Source organism: Dermochelys coriacea, chromosome 1 (genome assembly GCF_009764565.3).
Source record: "Dermochelys coriacea isolate rDerCor1 chromosome 1, rDerCor1.pri.v4, whole genome shotgun sequence".
NCBI lineage: Eukaryota > Metazoa > Chordata > Testudines > Dermochelyidae > Dermochelys > Dermochelys coriacea.
In genome coordinates, this window is record NC_050068.2 from 217,468,342 (window position 1) to 217,493,965 (window position 25,624).

General features: G+C 43.5%; 1 protein-coding gene across 2 annotated transcripts in view; it reads right to left on the reverse strand.

Annotated features, from left to right (window-relative positions):
• The window catches only part of RIMKLB (ribosomal modification protein rimK like family member B), a 95,087-nt gene that overhangs the window by 17,315 nt on the left and 52,148 nt on the right, over positions 1–25,624 (reverse strand). For both annotated transcript variants that reach the window (XR_006281219.1, XM_038410906.2), the window contains exons 4-6: positions 11,090–11,320; positions 9,027–9,113; positions 5,877–6,080 (exon numbers count right to left, since the gene is read on the reverse strand). Coding sequence is in view for 1 of the 2 variants with exons in the window: in XM_038410906.2 (XP_038266834.1) it covers positions 5,877–6,080; positions 9,027–9,113; positions 11,090–11,320 (522 nt within the window). In the remaining variant the exon portion in view is untranslated. The remainder of the gene's footprint in view (positions 1–5,876; positions 6,081–9,026; positions 9,114–11,089; positions 11,321–25,624) is intronic.

The window sequence follows — 25,624 nt, forward strand, 5'->3', positions numbered from 1 at the left end:
CTAACCCCTTCTGTGGACATAGGAAGCATCTACACTATGGACTTGGCTACACTTGCGAGTTAGAGCGCATTAAAGGAGCCCTGGGCACACTAGCTCACTATCTGTCCACACTGGCAAGGCACGTAGAGCACTCTGACTCCATGGCTAGCGCGCTCCTGGTACTCCACCTCAGTGAGTGGAATAACGTTTGGTGCACCCCCCGCTGGAGCACTGCGGCACCAGTTTGGACACCCTGGTCTGTTAGCACGCTCTGCTCAGCCTCCCGAAGTGTCCCACAATGCCTGTTCTAGCCTGTTCACTCTGGTCATCACTTTGAACTCTACTGCCCTGCCCTCTGGTGACCAACCATCAGACCCGCCCTTTAAATTCTCTGGGAATTTTGAAAATCCCCTTCCTGTTTACTCAGCCAGGCGTGGCTGGCTCTCAGCGCATCTTTCCAGGTGCCCATGCCTCCACCCGCCAGGCAATCCCCCCAATATAGAGCAATGGCAAGGTGCTGGACCTCATCAGTGTTTGGGGGGAGGAAGCTGTCCAGTCCCAACTGCGCTCCTGCCATAAGAATTATGATACCTTCGGGCAGATATCAAGGTACATGATGGAAAGGGGCCATGACCGGGACGCTCTGCAGTGCAGGGTTAAAGTGAAGGAGCTGCAGAATGCCTACTACAAAGCCCACGAGGCAAACAGCCGCTCCGGTGCTGCCCCTGCAACCTGCCGTTTCTACAAAGATCTGGACGCGATACTTGGGGGTGACCCCACCTCCATTCCCAGGATCACCATGGACACCTCAGAGCCCAGTGCAACAAGACAGGAGGAGGAGGAGCAGGAGCAGCAAAGCAGGAGCAAGGGTGCTGAGGTGGAGGAAGACGCCCCGGCATCCCTAGATGCATGCTGCCAGGAGCTGTTCTCAAGCCAGGTTTAAGGTAGCCAGTGCTTAGGGAAGGACAAACACCAGAGGAGGTTCCCAGTAAGTGGCTTTTATTTTGGGAAAGAAGTTATTCGGTGTGGGCTCTTGGGGCGAGGAGGACTATGGCTGCATGCATGCCTAGATGCGCAACAGGGCGTTGATGTGTGCTCTCTCACATCGCGGTAATCGGCCTCAGTGATCTCTTCAAAGGTCTCATCCAGAACTTGGGCAATGCGCTTGCGCAGGTTTCTCGGGAGAGTCACTGTGGTCCTTGTCCCAGTAATGCTAGCTTGTCCGCGCCACTGTGCCGTGAGGGACAAGAGGATCATTGCTGCACACAGGCAAGCTGCATATGGGCCAGGGCGGAAGCCGCATTGCAGTAGAAGACCCTCCCTTGCTTCCCAGGTCACCCTCAGCAGTGAGGTATCTTCCAGGATGAACTCCTGTGGAAAATGTGGGCACAGTGTTCAGTATGGGCCCCTGCTGCTGTTGGCCCTCCCCAAGGCACAGAAACCCAGAGGACAGTACAGCCGTGAAACAATCAGTCACACTTGACTCTGTACTTACTCACCATTTTGGGGCTCCCATGGTTATGTGCGCTGGCTTTGGGACAGGCAAATTATGCTATTGTGTAGACTGTGCTTGCTCTTAAATATGGGGGAATCATTGCTCTGTCTGGTGTGAACAATGCTGCCTCGGTTAAGTGTTGCACTTTGCCTTTACAAATGCGACCTTGAGATCTCAGCGGTCCATGTTATCACTGGCTGAAAGACTCTGAAGAATCAGAAAGAGGCCACGTGGAAGCAAGGAAGACATGTTGCATGAAGTAATGCAGCATTCAAATAATGAAAATCAAAAAGTGCAGGAGTGGCGGGACAGTGAAAGGAGGATCCGCCAGCAGAATGAGGAGTGCCGGCACAAAAGCGCGATGCTCCGGCAGCAAAGCACGGATCGGCTGATAAGCATAATGGGGCACCAAGCGGATTTAATCCAGCGCTCGTAGCCATGCAGACAGAGCACTACTGCGCCCACCCGCCCCGCAGCCCTTGTCCCAAAACTCTTTCCCTTGTGCCCCCATGCCACCTCCAACCCATTTTCTCCAACATCTGGGTTCTTACCGCCACCAGCTGCCTCCAACACCTGTAGCTTCACCACCCAGCCCTGAAAACTATGACACTTACCCAACTGCACTCAACCCCCACCACCCATGCAGTATAGCCATCCTGAAGTGCAGCACTCATTGCACAGCACTCCAGACAGGAAGGCTGAGTATGATAACAGGACATATGCAAATCTGTGATTGTACCTTCCCCACCCCACCCCACCCCCTTGCCCTTTCTGTTTCCCAAGCAGTTGCGTTTCTTTTCAATAAATGGATTTTTTGGCTTTGAAAACATTCTTTATTATTGCATAAAGTAAAAGATACCTTAGCCCAGGAAAGAAACAGGCACTGCAAGTCAGCATAGCAGACACAGAGTCCTACTAACATTGGAACCACTGCACTTCGCTCCCGTGCAGGGCACCAGACATTACCGATGGCTTTCAGCCTCAAATTGCTCCCTCAAGGCATCCCTAATCCTTGCAGCCCCACGCTGGGCCCCTCTAATAACCCTGATCTCTGGCTGTTCAAGTTCAGCCTCCAGGTGTTGAACCTCCAAGTTCCATGCCTGAGTGAAGCTTTCACCCTTCCCATCACAAATGTTATGGAGGGTAGAGAACGCGGATATAACCACAGGGATGCTGTCATCGGCCAGGTCCAGCTTCCCATACAGACAGCACCAGCGGCCCTTTAAATGGCCAAAAGCACACTCCACAGTCATTCTGCACAGGCTCAGCCTGTTGAACTGCTCCGTGCTGCTGTCAAGGCTCCCTGTGTAGGGTTTCAAGAGCCATGACATTAAAGAGTAAGCGGCGTCTCCAAGGATCACAATGGGCATTTCCACTTTCTCTACGGTGATCTTCTGGTCTGGGAAAAAAGTTCTGGCTTACAGCTTCCTGAACAGGCCAATGTTCTGAAAGATGCATGTGTCATGCACCTTTCCGGGCCAGCCTGCATTAATGTCAATGAAACGCCCACGGTGATCCACAAGCACCTGGAGAACCATAGAGAAATACCCTTTCCGATTAACGTACTCTGAGACTAGGTGGGCTGGTGCTAGAATTGGAATGTGTGTGCCATCTATCGCTCCTCCTCAGTTAGGGAAACCCATTTGTGCAAAGTCATCCACCAGGTCATGCACTTTACCCAGAGTCAAGGTTCTTCTGAGCAGGATGCGATTAACGGCCCTGCAAACTTGCCTCAACACAATTTAAACGGTTGACTTTCCCACTCCAAACTGGTTAGCGACCGATTGGTAGCTGTCTAGAGTTGCCAGTTGCCAGATTCCAGATTGCAACAGCCATCCACTTCTCCACCAGCAGGGCAGCTCTCAATCTTATGTCCTTGCACAGCAGGGTGGGGGCGAGCTCCCCACACAGTCCCATAAAAGTGGCTTTTCTCATCTGAAAGTTCTGCAGCCACTGCTTGTCATCCCAGACTTGCATGGCGATGTGATCCCACCACTCAGTGCTTGTTTCCCGAGCCCCAAAGTGGCATTCCACTGTGGTGAACATGTCCATGAATGCCACAAGCACACTCATGTCATATGCGTTACAAGAGTCGATATCGTCGGAGCCCTCACTGTCACTTTGGATCATAAGGAATAACTCGACTGCCAAATGTGATGTGCTGGCGAGTCTCGTCAGCATACTCCTCAGCAGTTCAGGCTCCATTCCCACAGAAGGAAAGGGAAGATAGAGCGCACAGTACAAAAAACGTTGAAAGATGGTGTCAGATGTGGACCAAGGCACAGGAGTTGCTGGGATGCGAACCGGTGCATCACAGGGCATTGGGACAGGACCCAGAATGCCCCACCCCCTTCCCACAAGCCACAGCGCCAGAATGGGAAGAGGTGCTCTGTGGGATAGCTGCCCATAATGCACTGCTCCCAATGCCACTGCAAGTGCCGCAAATGTGGCCACACCAGTGCGCTTGCAGCTGTCAGTGTGGACAGACTGCAGTGCTTTCCCTACTGCGCCCTCTGAAGGCGGGTTTACCTCAAAGCGCTCTACATCTGCAAGTGTAGCCGTGCCCTATGACACCAAAAAAAGCACAACCGCAGCGCTGTAGCTGTTCCACTGTAGTGCAAACAATGCCTTACTTAATTCAAATGCCTAATGAATATTTGAAAGAAAGGGCATCTTTGTTGAAGATTTAGCACCCTACCCTTTAAGCCAAAGTGTGGGCTCCCAATACTCATCTCTAAGCACTCTTAAGAAGCCTTTGAACAAGACCAGGGAGGACCAGACATAGTATTCCAAATATTGCTAAGGTCACAAGTAAAAAAAACATTTAACAAAAACCTTTTAAGGCCACCTTTACTCAGTATAAAGCAATCTTCTCCACCCCACCCAAAAAAAACAAAAGGGAGTACTGCTGACTCCATATTTTAAAAATCTTTTGCAGATTTCTTAACTCCAGTGTCCAGGTTGAATTCTAGATTGGATAGCATATTTTGATTCCCTACAATTCCCCTTGCAGTTTCAATTGTATAGTGTTCTTCATTTCCTGTACTAAAATATTACATAGCACAGCTGTTTAATGTTAAAAGAGCTGCCCCAGAATGCCTATATTTCAGTGGTGGGTGGGTAAGTGTTCAGAGGTATATCTAGATTTCAGACATGTATGCGCACGTGTTTTGCCAAGCTCTTTGGGATCTTTGCTTTAGTGTGCCATATACACTAATGGCCTGATATTCAAAGCTCCCACTGGCTTTAATGAGAATTGTGGATGCTCAGTATCTTAGGAAGAATTAAGCTATAGAGTATTCTATCTGAAACACCTTTCCTCAAGTCATCTCTCAAAATGAGTCATTACCCCTAGTATCTGTTACACTGAAAATTCCCCAATTATCCAAACCTTTTTCATCTCCCACAACATTTGAAGCTGTAGTGCAGGTGAAGGAGGTGGTAAAAATGGGGCCCAGCCAGGGCCAACTCTCCCCCCACAGCACTCCCCAGACCCAGAACTGTGCAGGGGAGGATCCCTTCCCCCCACACACCAACTTTGAGTACACTAAGAGCCATGTGTCTTTTGGAAAGAAATTGCATGGAGGAGCCAGTCAGAGACGGAAGCTGGTCCAGCAGCTGCAGAAAACACTTCAAGCAGGGGCTGACAGACACTGATGTCAGACAGCTCTCTCCAGTTTTCACTCTGAACATTCTCTCCCCTGTGCTGACTGGTTTGCTCCAACCCCTCCCATCCCCATCTTTCCATCTAGTTCAGCAGTTCTCAAACTGTGGAGCGCAACCTCATTTTATCAGGGTTGCCAGGGCTGGTTTAGACTTGCTGGGGCCCAAGGATAAGGTTTCAGGCCCCCTGCCTGGGTCTGAAGCCCTTGGGCTTCAGCTTTGATGCCCCCCGGCCTGGTGAGGTGGAGGTGGAACTTCAGCTTTGCCTCTCCTCCCCTCCCGGGATGGCAGAACTTGGGCAGGCTCAGGCTTCGGTCCCCCCTCCTTGAGTCCTGTAGTAATTTTTGTTGTCAGAAGGGGGTCACGGTGCAATGACGTTTGAGACCTCCTGATCTAGCTTATTCCCTTCTAATATAACCCCACTGAAAGACCAAAAATGTCACTAACATGACATTTGCCACCTTGCATCATTCACATTGCTTGTGCATCCTATCTTTCTCCCACACTGTCTTATCTATTTAGACTATTAGCTCTTTGTGGCAGGGACTGTCTTATTCTACGTTTGTACAGTTCCTAGCACAATGGGATCCCGTCCTCAGGAAGCCCCTGGAAATTACTGTAATAAACATCAATAAATAAAAAATAAAATGTGCAACTTCTCATTTAAATTGGGATTGCCACTCATCTCCCATTGGGCTCCACAAATTCCAATCAGGACCACAAACAATGCCATTCCTACCAAGTGAACAGTTGCTCTGCATCCTCCCATCTGTTGAGCAGCGCAGCATGGTCCCCACCACGCGGCCGCCTACCACGATGACACGCACATCCTTGCCATGGGACTCCTTGACATATTTCTGGAACAGGTAAGGGGCTTCATGACGAATTAAATGGCTCAGGTCTGCCAAATGGTGCTTATCTCGTGCCAGGAATACAGCTTTGCCTGTTCCAAGAGAAAACATTGAGAGTGGGAACTGGTGAACGAAGGCAAGAGCCACTAGACTTGTCTTGTTTCAGAGTAGCAGCCGTGTTGGTCTGTATTTGCAAAAAGAAAAGGAGTACTTGTGGCACCTTAGAGACTAACAAATTTATTAGAGCATAAGCTTTCGTGAGCTACAGCTCACTTCATTGGATGCATTTGGTGTTTTTCCACCAAATGCATCCGATGAAGTGAGCTGTAGCTCACGAAAGCTTATGCTCTAATAAATTTGTTAGTCTCTAAGGTGCCACAAGTACTCCTTTTCTTTTTAGACTTGTCTTGTGTTATAGATTCAGCACATGAAGAATCTCCAAAAAAACTGCCTATCCTCATGAGCTGGATATATTTTATATCCCTTTACACATTCTCCTGTGTAGATCAGTACTCAACTGCTTCAGTGCTGCTGAATGTACCAAGTACTGAGACAGTCAGTGTGGTAAATCAGCCAAAAAAGCTCTTTAATAGAGAAACTGGGCCTTGTAACTCCCACCCCTTTTGGGACAGGTGCCTGGTGAGACAGGAGAGGAGACACAAACCACAGAGAAGCACACATGCAATCAACAGCACCACCTCTCCCCCATTTCGAGCAGAAAGCTGGAACTTCAAGGTATAAAAACAAAGTTAACTTAGAACTCTACCCAGATGCACTGTAGGAAGTATGCTATGGCATTAGTCCACTGCTGTAAAATCATCATAATAATACATGAGGAAAATAGGAAGTATGCTATGGCATTAGTCCACTGCTGTAAAATCATCATAATAATACATGAGGAAAACAGCACCCCCGTACCCACAACATCCCAGTAGTGGGGTGACAGATGTCCAATGGAACATAAGGGTTTAGAGAGAAATGCAGCTGTGACTTGACACTGATGGAGCTGATAAAATGAGACAACTTCAGCAGCTTATTCCACCAAAAATAATATGGGGCATACTGACAGTTGGTGAAAGAGGGCTAGTTTGTTTCTTTAGAAATTCAATGCCCCTTGCCAGCAAACTATTCTAAAGACTTACTTCAGTCAATCTCTGATTTGTTCTTTTTACTCCTCACTTTGTTTCCTCAGCTCACCTCACAGAGACTTCCCATCCCTCCACGTAATCTCCCCAGTGTCTGTGAAAGGCACTTCTGGAACAGTCTCCACTACTCTGCAGCTCATTTCCTTTCCTTCATCAGCCTTATCTCTTAATTGCTCTCCTCTTCTGTTTACACCTCTTGTATTATGTGGCACATTAGATTTACATTTTGCAGTAAGGCACCACCAATTTATGTGGCAGAGCTTCACTGAATTATGCTGCAACATTACTGCATGACAAAATCCCTTGATAAACTGCCTCGTTTAACGAGGAAATGGGAAAAAAAGCAGAAGGAAGAGGAGATGAAGTACTGTGTTGGGGATACCACCTCAGCAGGCTCTGCTCCTTCAGGGCTTAGAGTCTGTGTAGCAAAAGACTCTTATGTAACATGGAGCTGCTAAAGCCAGCCATAATGGAGCACTGCTTCGGAAGGATTTAAGATGGTACCGGTACCCCCTATTCAGTCCTGGTCAGCACTTAAGCTCATTCTCCTCATGCTGCTGCTTGTCCCCTACTTCCCCACTCTCCTAGCTACTGTGCTCCCAAAATGGGGATGAAAAAACTAGGACTTAGAAGATGGTAGGAAACTTCCCATTTCAGTGGGATTATGTTGTACCAGAGATGTGAAGCATTTTGATAAAAAACTATGTGCTCATTTGCACTGATGCAAGTTGCACTGCTAATGGCCTTAAGTGTGAGTGGTTAAATTTATTCACCATATACAACATGTAAGCCACTGTTTTCTAAAACATCATTTGCTATCTGCTGTTCTGTATTTAACTTCGAAGTATTTGGGGGGGAAGCTTTTCATCTAAGAATCCATGCCACTGAAACAACACTGTACAGAGACACTGGATTAAGTGTGTTTTAAAGTACCTCTTATAAACAGGGGTTTATGCAAGCCCAGGTTGGGGAAGGAGAAGAAATTTGATAGCTGTAAGATAGCTAATTGATTTTTTTTAGTAGATCTAATCAGCAGAATACCATGTAGTGTCAAGTTAAATCCAGGGTCCCACATATTCCAGAGATATGAAATTCACCCTTTACTGCATAATCGTGCTCCAGAGTCCAAGGCTCTGGCTACATAAGAAACTTTCATCACTAACTAAAATCAGTTTTTAACATTAATTTAGTTAAATTGGTGCAATCCCATGTGGAAACACATCGGCTTACACCTGTCTTCATTTGATAATTTACTGATTTAACATTAAGATAAACTGATTTAACACTTAATATTTAAATTACAAAATGCGGTTCTTATTCAGTTATTTGAAGCTGCTGCTGAATTTGCACCAAAGTCACAAAATCAAAAATCCAGTAGTAGAATTTAGGTCCAGTTTGGTACTTAATGCCTTGATTAAACTGAAACCTGACTATTGACAATGCTAAGCAGAATGAAAAAGATATTAAGATTCACTGAATTGAGATGTAGTCTCAAACTTATTTAGAAAATTTCCCCTTATTTCCACTACTATTCCAAGTCCTGGAGCCTCTCTCCACAGTTGTGCTCGTGCCACTCAATCAAAAGCTGTAGAAACCTTCTGCTATTCCAGTCCTGGCACCTCACACGGCTCTGCCAATGCACCACATGCAGGACCCCTGTTATTTCTATTCTATGTTCCTTGAACAAGTTACCAGCTGATTTAAAAACTGCCTCCCACGTTTGAAGTCTGTTCAACGCTCAGAAATAATTCAGAAGTTGGAAGGATTTAGAGAAGGAAATCAAAGTCTAACCCCCAACATAAAACCTCTTCAAGCCCCTTTCCCTTCACCACACATGGAACCCTGGAAAGCCGGTTACCACCACATGCCTCTTCCACTAATCCCTGCACCCACCTCGGTGACCCCGTGTGTTCTTCACCACCATGGGAAACTCCAGCACCTCCGCTTCATCAATCATTTTGGCAAAGTTCTCATGACCACCTGACAAGAAGAGAACCAAGAAATGTTATAAATTGCCAATCAGGTACTACTAATCTAATCTGTGACTGATGGATACAGACTATACCCCTTCCACCTCTGATCTTGAAGACAGCAGTGTAGGCCAAAGGTTAATAGAAGGCAGGTCATTCAGAAGGGCCAGCACTTCTCTGACACATGTTATCTATGAAACATTAACCCGTATTAACTGGGAAAGGGTATTGTTGCCCTTATCTTCCTTCCAAATATGCCCCAATACTCCCTGGAACTCCTGATCCCTACCCATCAGGATAAACCCAATCCCCAAATCTTAATTCCCCCAAACTCTATTGTTCTTTCCTGCTCCCTATTCCTTCTCCATGTTTATCAACTCCCACCTACCTGCCTCCCATCCACCTGGCAGGGAACCCATAGGGGGATGCTCTGGAGACACAGCTCCATCCTGGCTATGTGTAGCAGGGGAACAAGATGTGATACAGGGACCAGCACCCCCCAAATCCTGTCCCATTCTACCTCCCCAGATTCCTAGATCTGAGTTCCTCACATCTCAGCCTGCCTCCCTAACTCCGGGACTAATGTTTCCACTCCTCCATCCCACTCCATCTATAAAGCCACTAGAAGAGTAGTTTTTAAATGTTGTTTACCTGATAACAGCCTAATGTTAGGCTGTTACCTGATAACAGCCTAACGAGCTCAATTCACCCTTCATTCAGAGGGCTGATTGTAGTGTGGGCAACAGAAGGGAGGGAGTTAGAGGGACAGAGAAAGAGAGCCCTCAGAGGCTTGTGCAGTAAAGCAGAGAACTCAAGTCAGGGAGATGGTCTGAAAATCAGCAGCAGCTGCCGCTGCCCTGGATTTTGCTGCTCACAATGGAATATGAGCAGCTCAGCATCTCCTGCTTTTCTTGGCAATATCACCCTTTACAAGCCACCTACCACTTAAACAGAAGAGAGGGCAACTCTGAATCCAATGTGTTATATAGACAGGGAGAGCTGTGCAGGATGGGAGACACTCTCTCATTACCCCTCATGCTTCATGTCCCCCCTTCTCAAAGGAACAACACACATCTCCCCTTCCCCAACAGCTGGGACATCTGAATCTCTAATACAAGGACACAGTCACTTTTCAAATAAGTATGTTTTATTTATATCACATTAGTTTATGTAACAGGTGGACAGATTTTATTGATGGATCAGTTCTCTTGTTAACTGAGACTTTGTATGACAGATCCCATTACTAGAGCCTATTGGTGCATCTGCACAGAGACAATAAGCTTCCCCCTTTCCTTGGCAGAAAAGGAGGCTGAGAGGGAATCTTCCATTCTTAAATACATTACAATTAAAAACAAAGAAGTTCCCATACTAGATCAGAGCACAAATCTATTTAGCCTAGTATCCTGTCTCTGACAGTGACCAGTACAAGACACTTGTGGAAGGTGCAATAAAACCACTTGTAGACAGGTCTGAATAATCATCCCATAGGGGAAGTTATCTTCCTAATACCAGACAGTTTTTGATAATAAAGCACGAGGATTTGTAACCCTTATGCATTTTTTCCTATCCAATTAGCTGTGGATATTCTTGATCATATACATTTCTAATTCTTTTTCAAATACAGCTAAATTCTTGACTTCAGTAACGCATCAAGTTCCACACGTTATCTGTGTGTTGAACAAGGGACATAGCTTTTTCATCTGAAGGTATCAAAGTATTTTAGATAATAATCTTCACAATACCCCATCTTACAGATGGGGAAAGTGGGGCATGGAGTTTAATGACTTGCCCATGGTGTCACAGCAAAGCACAAAATAGAACAATCAAGCAGTCCTGACTCCCAGTCCCCAATCTAGCCTCTACACAACACTTCTCTAGGGCAGTTACATAGTGCAACCCAATAATAAGCGCCTTGCCGAACTTGACTAATGTCCCACCTGCTATAAGTGCTTTTAGTATGCTGCCCTTTTAACCCAATGGGCTTACCATAGGAGAAGGTGTCTGGGAGAGGCACACCATGACCAGCCAACTCCTGGAAGGTCCAGAACTTGTTGACGCAGTTGAGGATGGCTTGAGGCCGATTCATCAACCGGCAGCCCATCTTCTCCAAGTGGCGAAGGACCGTGATGTCACTGTCGCTCTGGACCCAGGGTGTTGGCACACGTACAACCACCACCTGTGGATAGGCAGTAATGAGCTCCCCATTCACCCGGAGACCTACAGAAGGGAAGGAAAGGAAAGCCATTCCAATCAACTCCAAGGCTCAAGAAGATGACAGAAGGATAAACAAAGCATAGAAATAATTATAATACCAGATCACACCATCGATCCATCTGTATTCTGCGTCTAACAGATGTCTAATGCCTTTTGTTTAAATGGCACCCCGTTATTCTTATAACGGACCTAGTCAACTGTGCCACTTTGTACCCAGAGGAAAAATCCTTCCTGTCCCCCCCATTGATATATTTAAAACTAGATCTGGACAATCCTGGACTAGCCCTCAGAGTGATGAATTATTAGAGATGGGAAAATACCAATCTAATCCAACAGTCTGTGTCTGGAGGGATGGGGTGGGGTGGGAGGGAAAGTTGGAGTGAAATAAGTTGCAGTAAAGTAAGTATGATGGCGCTGCTTTTAGAAGATGTAAAGTCTCCTGAGGAGGACCTAGCAGATGACAGTGAATAGGGAGCCGAGAAGTCATTTTGACCATCTTGTCAGGTCAATAAAGTGAAAACTGATGGAAACTCATGAGTCAGTGCAATTCACTGAGGTGATGGCACTTGCTATTGGTACCTTAATGGTTAAAGAAGGAGCAAAGAGATAGGAAGAGAGATAACAATGTGCTTAGATTTCCATAAACAGTGGAAGCCAGCTGGAACAATTCAAATCTGGTACTGTGTATTTGCTGACTATCCCCATAACAAAAAAGGGTATTTATTTTTAAAATAAGGCTGAAAATCCATAGTATACAACTGCTATATCGATAGTTTGTGTTTCATTTTGCTTTTAAGGAGCACTTAAATAAATGCTTTTTCTTGGAGACAGGTCTTTTCTGCTCCTCTTTCTCTCATATCTCTCCTCCCACCTAAGATACATTTCAGATCATGCCTTTAATAGAAGCCACCTCTGCCCTGCAATGCATGGAGGAAGATGCCCTCCTCACCTTCACATGCACACAGAACCTTTTTTTTGGGGGGGGAGGAGGGGGAGAACAGAAAACAGAGCCATTCCCAATACCCATCCCTTTCCCCAATCCCCTCTCCTACTATTGTGCGTGTATACACACGCACACACACACACGAGAGAGAACGAGCGCATGCGCGCGCACACACATGCACACACACACACACACACACACACACACACGAGGAAGGCTGCTCTGAAAGCTCACCTCATTAGCACCAAGCAGTGCTGCATTGCAGCTGACATGACTTGCGTATTTAAGCAAGCACGCTTCACAACACCATTTTACAGTGCTTTCTCAAACAAGATTAGAAATAGCCACTGCAAAAAATCCAAGTGGGATGCAAACATCAGGGAGAGGACCATCATCTCCTTCAACATGAAAAGGAACTCTGATTTGCAAAGCACAGAACTTTGATGTTGTCAGAACAATTATATAGTAGCATTCTCCATTAGACACACTCTTCCCCACCTAAATCTCCATTCACACCCACTTCTCATTATCCTATTTACATGCATGTATTGAGATACATGGAAGTTGAGTAACAGTTTACATTAGTGAGAAGTGCTTTTTCAACAGTAGCTGTTGTATATTTTTGTGTTGTGAACTGGAATTATGCAGTTTTCTGATGAAAACAATCTCTCTCAATCCATTTTGGCATTTTCTCTTTAAAATGGAATATACTAAATTGAGTAGGTTTTGGCTTCAGGAGTTTGCAAAAGGGATGCAGCAATCTGAAGGAGAAGTATAAACCATCTCCAATGTCCTCCTAAATATTTTGGACCAGATTTGACTGTTACAACTGGTATAAATTCAGTCAGACCATCAGCTCCCATGGAGTGACACTGGAATTACAATGATTTAACCAAGAGGATAACTGGCCCTTTGTTTAGATTCTAACTGGTCTGGACACTGTTCTCTCCAGAACAAAAAGCATTTTCTCTCCCTTTAGAGAAGACAGTTTAAAAACAAAGAGGAAAAAGGCACTCAATGAAATGTATAATTCGAGTCACTGCTACTGACGTGCATCATAAAAATTAGCTGCAGTCTCCCAGCAACGGAGTACTGCAACTAGAAGCGGCTCCATTAAGGTAAACAGGAGACCCAGATCCTGCCATTTTGAAAAAATAAGCTTTTATTTAGCATTGGCCCTGAGATGCAGTCATTTGTAGTTAAATGAACATCCAGGAGAACTGAATGCCCTGATGAGTAGATTTATCAATCCACTCATTAGGCTGTGGGGCATGCAGCAACATGTTTATGTATATGACTAATTAGCTTTTCAAAGAACAAATCTATACATACAATACGAAATAAAAACCAAGATACCAGAGAGTTATAGGAAGTGACTGAATGGCTTGAGAATTTTGCAAACAGTATGCAGAGTATCTCACCTCTAAGTACTGGAACCATTCTGGCCTTTGGACAGAAGTAATAAGTTACTTCCCAGGCTATTTGGCATCCTGCGTGAAATGAATTAGTTTCAGGCCAGCATTTAGCAGGCATCTGTCCATATACAAAAAAATCTTGAACATGACTAGCTGGCTGCCTCAGTGGCAGTCTCAGGCTAGATCCACACTACCGCGGGATCGACACTGCTGTGATCAATGCACAGGGGGGTCAATTTAGCGGGTCTAGTGAGACCCACGAAAACAACAGCACAGAGCTCTCTGGTCAACTCCAGTACTCCACAAGGAACGAGAAGAGTAAAGTAAGTCGACGGGAGACCATCTCCCATCGACCCAGCACAGTGTAGACACCGCAGTAAGTCGACCTAAACTACATTGATTTCAGCTACGTTATTAACTTACGTTATTCAACTTGCTGTGGTAGCATAGACATAGTCTCATGAATAGGCCATGTAGACATAGCTATCCACTCATCCTCAGCCCTAGCAGGTTTAGACACATTGGGAGGAAGGACACATGTATTGACACTTCCTGTATTTCACTGGTATCCACTTGGGGCCTTTTGCCAGCAAAAATATTCGCTTTAATGGGGGGGTGGGGGTGGCCAATTCCTATATATGTAATGATTATAAAGCACTTTGGGATTCTTTGGCACAAGGAGCTCCTAAGACTACACAAGCTTGAACAGCGCCATAAAAAACCAACAATCTTACATTTAAACAGGGTTTTACACTTAGTAATACAGCCATTCCTTAGCCCTGCTCTGCAAGGCAGATGTCTTCACAATAGAATGTGGCAGTTCTAACTCTACTTGGTGAATTTAATTCACTGTATTCAGATGATGCTGTAAGAGGAATTTTAGCACTGCACAATGTAATTACTTAAGATGGAATTTTGCCAGGATATTTCACTCTTGGGGGTGGGGGTGAAGCTACAGAGCTTCAGTTTTCGCTCTCACATGAAGCGTAGCCTCTCAAAACAACATCTGATAACTAAGTAAGACAAGCACTCCTTGAATCACCAGTACACTCATATAAGAGCCAGCCCTATTTTGATGGTGAGCTAGATGGGATAACAGCTTCCTCTCCACAAGCTGGATTGACCGCCATTTTATGCATTTCTCTAGGAAAGAATGCTTTCTCCCCATCTCTTCACACCAGAGGTCTCTCTAGCTGCTTCATTGTGACAATCCATCCATTAACTGCCTTTTCTGCAGAAAAGGCAACTGTTCCTAAGACATGAAACATTTATAGAGGGAAGATTACATTCCAAAGAAGTATCAGAGGGGTAGCCATGTTAGTCTGTATCCACAAAAGGAGGATCCACAAAAACAACAGTGGCACCTTAAAGACAGATTTATTTGGGCATAAGCTTTCATGGGTAAAAAACCCCACTTCTTCAGATGCATCTGAAGAAGAGGAGGTTTTTACCCATGAAAGCTTATGCCCAAATAAATCTGTTAGTCTTTAAAGTGCCACCAGACTCCTCATTATTCCAAAGAATATGTATCCTTGTTTAAATGTTTCAACTTTCGCTGTCCCCGCCTTCTTTCCAAGCTCAACAACTATCATTAGTGTTTCAGCCACATAGCCATCTGTCTCTCTCATGCTTCTGAAGCTGCTAGGTTGAGAATGCAGATACACTTTTGCACTGAGGGCATTATAGTTCACTGAAAAGGACCAAGCTATTTCAAGACACCACGTCCAGGTCTGATCATCATCTTAATTCATGCACCAGAAGTATTTGATAGTGTCTGACATCTTTACAGCTCACTATGCCTACCCTTCTCCCCCCAAATCCTTTATAAACTCTACAAGAATCACTTCACCAGTAGCTGTTCAGATGCGACAACAACATTACACTTCCTGTCCTCAACTGGAAACACAATTCTTCACAACAGTTTAAACAGCGGAGTGAACTTTAGGGAGACAGAAAGCTATTCAGAAAAAGGGTACAACACTCCCATGGAGTTGCAAAAATTGCCAAAAGATTTTAACAAGTTTCTTAACAAGTTTGTCATCTCCTCATAACAAATACTTGACATTTATAACAAAACTCTTCATCTATCGCTCTCAAACCTTTTTACAAATCTGGTTACACATTATCACTCCCATATTATGGGTGGGTAAACTGAGGTAGAAAGAGGTGCAATGACTTGCCAGGATATCCAAGTCTGTGGTACTCAGGAATCAAACCCAGGTTTTCCGACTCCTAGAGTTCAGTGTTTGATAACTAGAATTTTCATACAAAGTTAAACATGTAACATAATTTTTAACACACGAACACAAAAAGAGTATTGTATTATATATATTTACAAATGTAGTTACACAAATCAAACATCTAGTTATGTGCAAATTCTAAACACCAACTTTAAATGATGTTGCTATCAGATCAGATGTAAAAGGCTGCATCTCTGGAGTATAGGAAGACACATAGGTAAGATGCATTTAGGGCGAGGAAGGAAAAACTTTATCCATGAGAAACCTTGGACTTGCATAATTGCTGCTTACTCAATGTTAAAATCTGCAACACAAGATTTCCTGGCTTGGTATTGCCAAACTCGCTGAATTCCTGGCCCAACACCAACTGATAATAAAAATGCCTTGCTTAAAAAAAATCCAGTGTCACGTAAACAAGCCTGGAGGAGTCTATGACATACACACCAAGTCAAAAGGAGCATATAGTTGTGCAAGTTCCCTTTTCAGCATGCTGCAATTGATCCAGCAACACAGAACATTTGAGCATCTTGGACCTTCCTTTTTAAAGCTGGCTTCCAACTAGACATTTTTTCTACATTTCATCTGTGAACATACCAATGATGAATGGTGCCCAAATGAAAAACTGGATGATTGAAGTTCTCTATTTAACCCAGAATAGGTATAACTGTGCAAGTTTCCCACACCATCCCACCAATGGGAGTTATCATTGCCCAAGAGAGACCATCTTTAGGAGTGAGAGCAGAGTTCAGCTTCTATGACTTGTTCTATCCTTGGAGTCTTTGCTGAGATTGCCAGTAAGTGCCAATGGAATGGTGTGGGGGTTTTTTTTTTATCATTAATTATTAATTATTATTATTATTAGGAGTATGCAGACACTTGTCCTGTTACGAACAGGGGGCAAAAGATCTAACTGGCTTTAAGATTAAACTCGATAAGTTTATGGAGGAGATGGTATGATGGGATAACGTGATTTTGGTAATTAATTGATCTTTAAATATTCATGGTAAATAGGCCTAATCCCCTGTGATGGGATATTAGATGGGTGGGATCTGAGTTACCCAGGAAAGAATTTTCTGTAGTATCTAGCTGCTGAATCTTGCCCATATGCTCAGGGTTTAGCTGATCGCCATATTTGGGGTCGGGAAGGAATTTTTCTCCAGGGCAGATTGGAAGAGGCCCTGGAGGTTTTTCGCCTTCCTCTGTAGCATGGGGCACGGGTCACTTGATGGAGGATTCTCTGCTCCTTAAAGTCTTTAAACCACGATTTGAGGACTTCAACAGCTCAGACATAGGTGAGGTTTTCACAGGAGTGGGTGGGTGAGATTCTGTGGCCTGCATTGTGCAGGAGGTCGGACTGGATGATCAGAATGGTCCCTTCTGACCTTGGTATCTATGACTCTCAAAAAAGTCATCAAAAATGCCTTAAAGTTGTCAATTACAACAGTAAAATGAGCACACCCAAAAAAATGCACCTTCCTTACTTTATACATTTGCCAACTTCACTGACCCATACTAGACTTTAAGCCCATTAGATCTACAAAGCCCACAAAAGATACAGGGACATAAGCTCTTGAGCTCCAGTGGTGGAATCTTTACTACCACTGAAAGCATCAGAATCAGAAAGGACAGAACTCCTGCCTCACTCAGAGCACAGGATAGACTTGCTCTGGAGATAAATCAGGGTTGTGTAGTGAGGGAGGTTTTGGCTATAGGACTTGTGCCTCATTTTTTGCAGAAGTTGGAAGGTATGTAGTTAAAGAGGCAGGGAGAGAAAGGATGGCCTCATAGTTAAGACAGGTTTCAGAGTAGCAGCCGTGTTAGTCTGTATTCGCAAAAAAGAAAAGGAGTACTTGTGGCACCTTAGAGACTAACAAATTTATTTGAGCATAAGCTTTTGTGAGCTACAGCTCACTTCATCGGATGCATTCGGTGGAAAATACAGAGGGGAGATTTATATACACACACAGGGAACATGAAACAATGGGTTTTATCATACACACTGTAAGAAGAGTGATCACTTAAGATGAGCTATTACCAGCAGGAAGGAGGGGGGGGGGGGAAGGAGGAAAACCTTTTGTGGTGATAATCAAGGTGGGCCATTTCAAGCAGTTAACAACGTCTGAGGAACAGTAGGGGGTGGGGTGGGGGGAGAAATAACATGGGGAAATAGTTTCATTTTATGTAATGACCCATCCACTCCCAGTCTCTATTCAAGCCTAAGTTAATTGTATCCAGTTTGCAAATTAATTCCAATTCAGCACTCTCTCATTGGAGTCTGTTTTTGAAGTTTTTTTGTTGAAGGATAGCTACTCTCAGGTCTGTAATCGTGTGACCGGAGAGATTGAAGTGTTAAGATAGTTGAAGTATGTAGTTAAGACAGTTGAATGCTGCCCTGAAGAACTGGATTTTACCCCTGCTTTTTAGAGTTGCTATATGAAGCTAATCAAGGCACTTTAACCAAACTTTTCACAAGTTTCCACTAATTTGAAGTGATTTAAGTGATGGAATTTTTTTTAAAAGGTCCACTTGCATCATAGATTTAACTGGACACAGTCAAGCACTAGGCCCTTTTTGTCAGTTTTGATGCATCAATTCAGAACCACCACAGAAAGCTCCCCCCCACATCCTGAATATAATCTTAAATCCAAAGATACAAGAGAGAAGAGAGATTTGTCCTTAGTAAAGTGAATAGTTCAAGCTGCAGTTCTCAAAGTTCTGAACCTGTGGGTTTTTTTTTGTTTTTCCTCTCTCCCCTGAAGAATTAGCCAAAGAACATTTCTTGCATAGATTCCTGAGCAAACCACAAAAGACAGAGGGTGAAAAAATGTGAACCTGCTACTAGGAGCATGATGCTAACTACATATTAGTTAGAATTCAAGGGACCATAACAAGTATATTACTTATTTAGAACTCTTCTCTGGATTTATTTCCACCTATCTTATCCTTATATATTCATCTTGTACTAGCTCCCTTTCCACCTTTTCCCAAAAATCTCATTCCTCACTGAGTGCTCAAGAACCTTCTCCTCTGCAGCTCCTCTCATCTGAAAAAGCCTCAATGTATCAACTCAAGAATACCACAATTTGTTTCAATTCTCTCCTAAAGCTCTTTTCTCCCCTGCCCATGCCTCTTTCACACCATCTATGATGACTCTAATGTACACCGAAATGGTATCTTCCAAAATACTTTAATGCTGGATGATCTAGTTTTATTTCTCTTTCCTTGGTCAATCCACCCTTTTATTTATTAAAGTTACAGCATGCAGCGGTGTCATTTCTAGCTCACCTTGGGCATGAGATCTCCCCTCTCCATCCAAACAGCTTTATAAAACACTAGGGCTATAACAGTTAACACGCTTTTCTTATAAATGTGTTTTTACATAATTCCATTTGAAACTATAACAAAACAAAGATTCAAATGCCAAATTACAAATAACTAAGCCATTTTGGAAGCCATTCCATTTTGGCTACTGCTACAAATCAGTTTTTTCTATGATGTATTTTAATTAACTTCTCATAACCTGAGAAATCAGAAACTAGTTACAAAAGCAACAGAATCAAGAGTTCTAAACTAGGTAAGAAAGCATATAATTTCTTGACTCAGCCTTGAATTCAATTCTGCAAAAAGAATGCTTTTAATATTGAGATTGATTTAAATCTGTTGAATTTAATATTTTTCAGATAAGTTGAAGGTATCTACTAAATCAGGAGATATTTGGATTTGTTGATTATAATGAAGCCAAGGCTTTAATAGCTTACATTAATGAGCGTCTGCATGCAGAGGGAATTTCGTTTTGATGATATTGTGGAGAGATTCCTGAATTTAAAAAACCTAGTATTCTTTTACAAAGCACTTTAAACAATTATTAATCATTTTGATAGATTCTTCTTGTCTACCTTATGTCCAACTAAACATCTTAATGAATGGAAGGTTTATTCTAATTAGGAGAAATATTCAAAAGTACGCATGTGATTTAGGCACCCAGCTGCCATTGACTTTCAATGAGGGTTGGACACAATTGCTTTTTGTGTCCTTGAAAATCTACCACCATTAAGAGTATTTATAGAGATTCCCCATCACCCTGTTATCTAGTAAGTGTCAAATAAACTTAAGAAAAGCACTAAAAAAAGTCCTGAAAAATCAGAGTTTCCTCTCAATTTCCCAGAATTCCAGTAAAGGGGTGTTTGTTATGTTGCTGTAGCCATGTTGGTTCCACTACAGGTGTATTAATTTATATTGTATGGGAGCATATTTTAAAGAAATTGTCATAATTACTTGATAGAGGCTTTATCGAAGGACTGTACTTTGAACTTCAAATGGAATACAGTTAGACTTGGGGTGCAGATTAACTTATTCTGACTGGTTCCATAGTTTGGGTCCTGCTGATTGTCCCAGTGCCTGATAGTGCAAGTACTGTCCCCGGTTCCTGTGGAACATAGCTTTAAAATCCTAGAGTGTGAGGTGGTGTCAGATTGAGAGCTGGCTACTTTAGAAAAGGATTTTGTAGATTAGTACTTGGATTTCTGCAAATGGGGAGCCAGCTGAGTTTGTGAAGCAAAGAAAGTCATATCAGCCTTTCTTGCTTATAGGCTTGTTGCTGTGTGCCACGCTAACTTCAACCTTCTTGCAGTCGTCACTTTCAAAACCAACAAAAAAAAAGGAACCATATTAGTGGAACCAGTCTGGGATCTCATGAGATATGAAAGAGAATGGGAGGGCACAGTGAGGCTGAAGCAACTCCACAAGAAAGCAGTTTGGGGTCATCATGACTGTGGGATGTGTCTGACAGGAATGAGCAGAACCAGTATAGTGCTACCCCACTTGGCTCCTAAATATTGTGTGTGCACTTCATCAGTACTGTATAAACAACGTCAAAGGCTGCAACGAGATTTAGCATTATAAGCGCAGAAGTCTTTTTTGCACTATCCAAGGCCAGGGTAAGTTTACTGATCAGCAAAATTAGAGAGGACACTGATGCTCTGTACTGGTCCAAAAACCTGACTGTGGATCCGGATGACAAATAGATGCTTTTGTAGTTTGGAAACTACCACCTCCTCAAACAGAGGGGGTTAGAGATTGGTTCAACAATTGATAAAGTTACTGAGGTTAAGCACAATCTTCTTCACTATTAGATGAAGTACTGCATTTTTGTGGTGTCGGTCCTCTTTGAAGAAAGCACTGAAGATCTCTACTATAATGGATACCAGGGTCTCTAAACTGCTTATGTTTAAGGACTTCTTTCAACAGATTCTACTTCTTTCTTTTCCATTATAATTCTGTCATTCCTTCCTGAGATTATTAAAATATAACTAGGAATTAAAACCACTGTTCAGACCAGCCTACACTTTGAGTATAGGAGGAACTATGTTGTGATCAAGGTCCCTGTTATAAATATAAAGGGAAGGGTAACCACCTTTCTGTATACAGTGCTATAAAATCCCTCCTGACCAAAGGCAAAATCCTTTCACCTGTAAAGGGTTAAGAAGCTAAGTTAACCCCTCTGGCACCTGACCCAAAATGGTCAATGAGGGTATTTTCCACCAAATGCATCCAATGAAGTGAGCTGTAGCTCACGAAAGCTTATGCTCAAATAAATTTGTTAGTCTCTAAGGTGCCACAAGTACTCCTTTTCTTAATGAGGGGACAAGATTCTTTCAAATCTGGAGGGGGGGGAGGGACAAAGGGTTTGGTCTGTCTGTGTGATGCTTTTGCCGGGAACAGATCAGGAATGCAGCCTCACAACTCCTGTTAAGTTAGTAAGTAATCTAGCTAGAAATGTGTTAGATTTCCTTTTGTTTAATGGCTGGTAAAATAAGCTGTGCTGGATGGAATGTATATTCCTGTTTTTGTGTCTTTTTGTAACTTAAGGTTTTGCCTAGAGGGATTCTCTATGTTTTGAATCTGATTACCCTGTAAGGTATTTGCCATCCTGATTTTACAGAGGTGATTCTTTTACTTTTTCTTTAATTAAAATTCTTCTTTTAAGAACCTGATTGATTTTTCATTGTTCTTAAGATCCAAGGGTTTGGGTCTGTGTTCACAAATTGGTGAGGATTCTTATCAAGCCCTCCCCAGAAAAGGCGGTGTAGGGTTTGGGGGGATATTTTGGGGAAGACATCTCCAAGTGGTTCTTTCCCTGTCTTTGTTTAAACGCTTGGTGGTGGCAGCACATGGTTCAAGGACAAGGCAAAGTTTGTACCTTGGGGAAGTTTTTAACTTAAGCTGGTAAGAATAAGCTTAGGGGGTCTTTCATGCAGGTCCCCACATCTGTACCCTAGAGTTCAGAGTGGGGAAGGAACCTTGACAGTCCCCCTTAAGCTTTTTTTTATAGTTTAGATGGGGACCTCCTAACTGATTTCTCTTCAGTTTATCATCATTTACACTAAAGTACTCCATAGCATCTTCCATATGAAGATCTCAAAGCATTAACTTAGAAACCTTCCCGCTCACATTATAACAGGGTATTCAACACACAGAAAACCGCATTCAGCAGATCTTTACTTACTGCCCTTTTCAGACCCCCTTCACTACTGAAAGCCTGAAGAGCAACAATAAATACTGAAGCAAATATAAGCAATATTCTCCTTTACAGATGTGGATATTTCAAGTACTGGTTGGAGAAAGTTCTGTCAACTGGATTGACAAGCTACTCCCTAAATACTTCTCCCACTGCTATGTCAAAGAGTCTTCAGCATTGTGGGATGAGGCTAGAGACCCAAATATAGCTAATCTAAATACAAATTCTGGAAGCTCAATCCTACTAAATATCATTGCCCATCAGTCTGTATTTCTCATACCTTACCCCACAGCTATTGTTAGAAAACCACATAGAAAAAGTGTTCCCATTCCAAGTTGAAAACACCTGAAATCTGGCTGTTTAGAGGGTTTTCCCAACAGCTGAAGAAAGTTAAGAAAAGATTCCAGCAACAGAGAAGGGTCGGGCCTTCCTGCCCATCCCAACCAAAGTGAATCCCAACCTGCTGGCTGTGCAGAGCAGGGAGTGGAGAGGAGGATGCTGATGTTAGGGTGTCCCCCAGCCCCTGTACCCCATCTCCACAAAGAAGGGGAGAGCAGACAGCCTGGCTCAGGACTCAGAGCTGCTGCGGTCTGACGTCTGAAAAGTGAATGAGTGCATGCCTTTCTTAAAGAGACAGCACACAGTTTGAGACTTCCCCAGCAGCCAGCGCTCGCGCTCTCGCTCTCTCGCGCTCTCGCGCTCTCACACACACACACACACACACACACACCCCTCTCTCTCCCCTCTCCCTCCTCCCCTTGCCCATGTACCCCATCTCTGCAGAGCGGGGGAAGGGAGACAACAGGGCTCAGGACAGAGCAGAAGAGCTTTCAGTGAGTGCCTTAAAGAGACAGTGCAAGGCGTCTCAGAAATTTCCCCAGTAGCACCCCTTCTGCCCCCCCAGTCTCTTTCACACTCACCTCCCAACACATACTCGTATTATTGCTATGGTTATTTCCTGGTACTTCCTGAAATGCACATATATTCTCTGTAATTTTATTCTTTCAAACTGTTATTTTAGTGTTTTGACTGGTCTATGCATTTCATAATTTTTATTTCTTTTACACTGAATTTTAATTCTTTGAGTAGCGAGTTCTAAAATACCTAACCTGTGCTGGCTGGAGTAATTATCCCTATGGTAACTTTTTGAAAATATATATCATATCTAGGTTTTTTGTTTCTACTGGTAGCGCACATCCACACATACCTTGGTGCACCTAACAAAATTTATTCCACACATGGATGGAAAAAATTAGAGGGAATATTGCCACCTAGTGCCATAAAGCCTTCCCAAACCTTCTGAAATGTGCATCGCATGGAATTCACCTTCCCGTTGCTGGAACCTTTACAGTTTCCATAAACATCCCATGTGATCACCTCCCTGCTGCCAAAAACTCTCTCACACATTTTATTTCAGTGCAACTCTGTGTGTAACACTTAGTTGGAAACAAAACTATCCTTTTTAAAATATGTAAAATAAAATGTTATTTTGATGCAAGTGTGGGTGAAGACTAGCCCTAAGATTTAAGAGGCCATTTCAGTCTCTCTCAACAACAAACTTCATGTTCCACTGCTCTTTTTTGGTGGGGTAAAGAAAAAAAAATGGCTACTTACCTATACTGTAAATGTTGTTCTTCAAGATGTGTTGTGCACATATACATTCCCCTTTAGGTGTATGTATGCAAGACGCACCTGAGTCAGAAACTTTTGCCAACAGTGCCACTAGGGTGGTACATGCACTCCTGTCCTCCTTGTGCTCTCAGATGAGAGCATAAAAGGGGTGTGTCTGCCACTCTCCTCTCCATTCCTCTGCACTGCTATATGTAATAATGTCCAAAGTAGTGACAAAGGTAAAAGGGTCATGGAACATATGTGCACAACACAGTTTGAAGAACTTCAAACAATTGTCCTTACAGGTGAAGGGGCTTTGGATCATCTGAACAGAGACCGTAACACTATCTTGCCAAAGTTGGCATCGTCACGAGAGATAGAAGATGGTGTAATGTCTGGAAAAGGTATGTCCAGATGACCCCAATGCTGTTTTGCAGATATCTGCTATCACAATATTGATCAGAAATGCTGACATAGTGGACTAAGCCCTGGTGGAGTGAGACTATTTTAGGTGGAGAAGAGACTTTAGAAAGATCATAGCAGAGCTCAGTGCAGCTGGAAATCCAAAATGAAGTTCTCTGAGCTGACATCAATTGGCCTGTAACACTCTCAGCATAGGCTACAAAAGGATCTAGTGCGTGTGTGTTCCAAATAGAACATCAAAGCTCTATGAACATCTAAGGTGTGAAATCTTCTCTTATGCTTTGGAAGAACAGCGTTTAAGAAAAAGACTGGAAAATGAAGAGTTTAGTTCAGATGGGAAGTTTACACCTCTTTAGGCATGAATTTAGGATGTGGCCTAAGGGAAACCCTGACTTTATGGAAGACAGTGAAAGGAGAGTCAACCAGGAGAGCCTGAAGTTCTGAATCCCTCCTTGTGGAAGTGTCTGTCACCAAAAACTCCATCTTCATAGACAATATAGGCAGTGGGTTGTCACTATTGGTTGAAAAAGGGATCCTTTTTGAGAGGACTATTCTTGGAAGGTGGAACGCCTTTAAGGAGACACTCTTTCTTATAAATAGATTCCATAAAACAATAGTTTCCTGGCATAGTTCAGATTATCTTGCATCTCCCTATTTGTTCTGATAAAACATGGCAGTAGTGTTGTAATAAGAACTTGTATCACCTAGTTCTTGATGATAAACATCTTGCAGGCCTGACAAACAGCTTGAAGCTCCAGGATATTTACATGAAGTGAAACTTGCTATGGTGACCAAAGACCTTGAGCCTGAAGTTGATCAAGATAAGCCCCCCTCCCCCCGACTTTGGTAGATGCATTTGTTACTAGAATCATATAGTCTGTTCTGGGGACAGAAGTGAAACTCCTTTGCACACATTCCACGCATCCAACCACCAATCTTCATGTCCGTGGATGCCTGGAAGGATGATACACCAAATGAAACCAGGCCTGCAGACAGCAAAGGTGAAGTCTGGCATGTGGAGATGCATATATGTGCTCAAAGCCAAGTAGTCTAGAAGCTGTAGGCAGGCACGCAGTGATGTTGCTGGGTTGGACTTGGGGCTTTCTGAAAGAAAGGCTGTGGACTAAAATCTTTCCCTTTTAAGATAAGACATAGTGG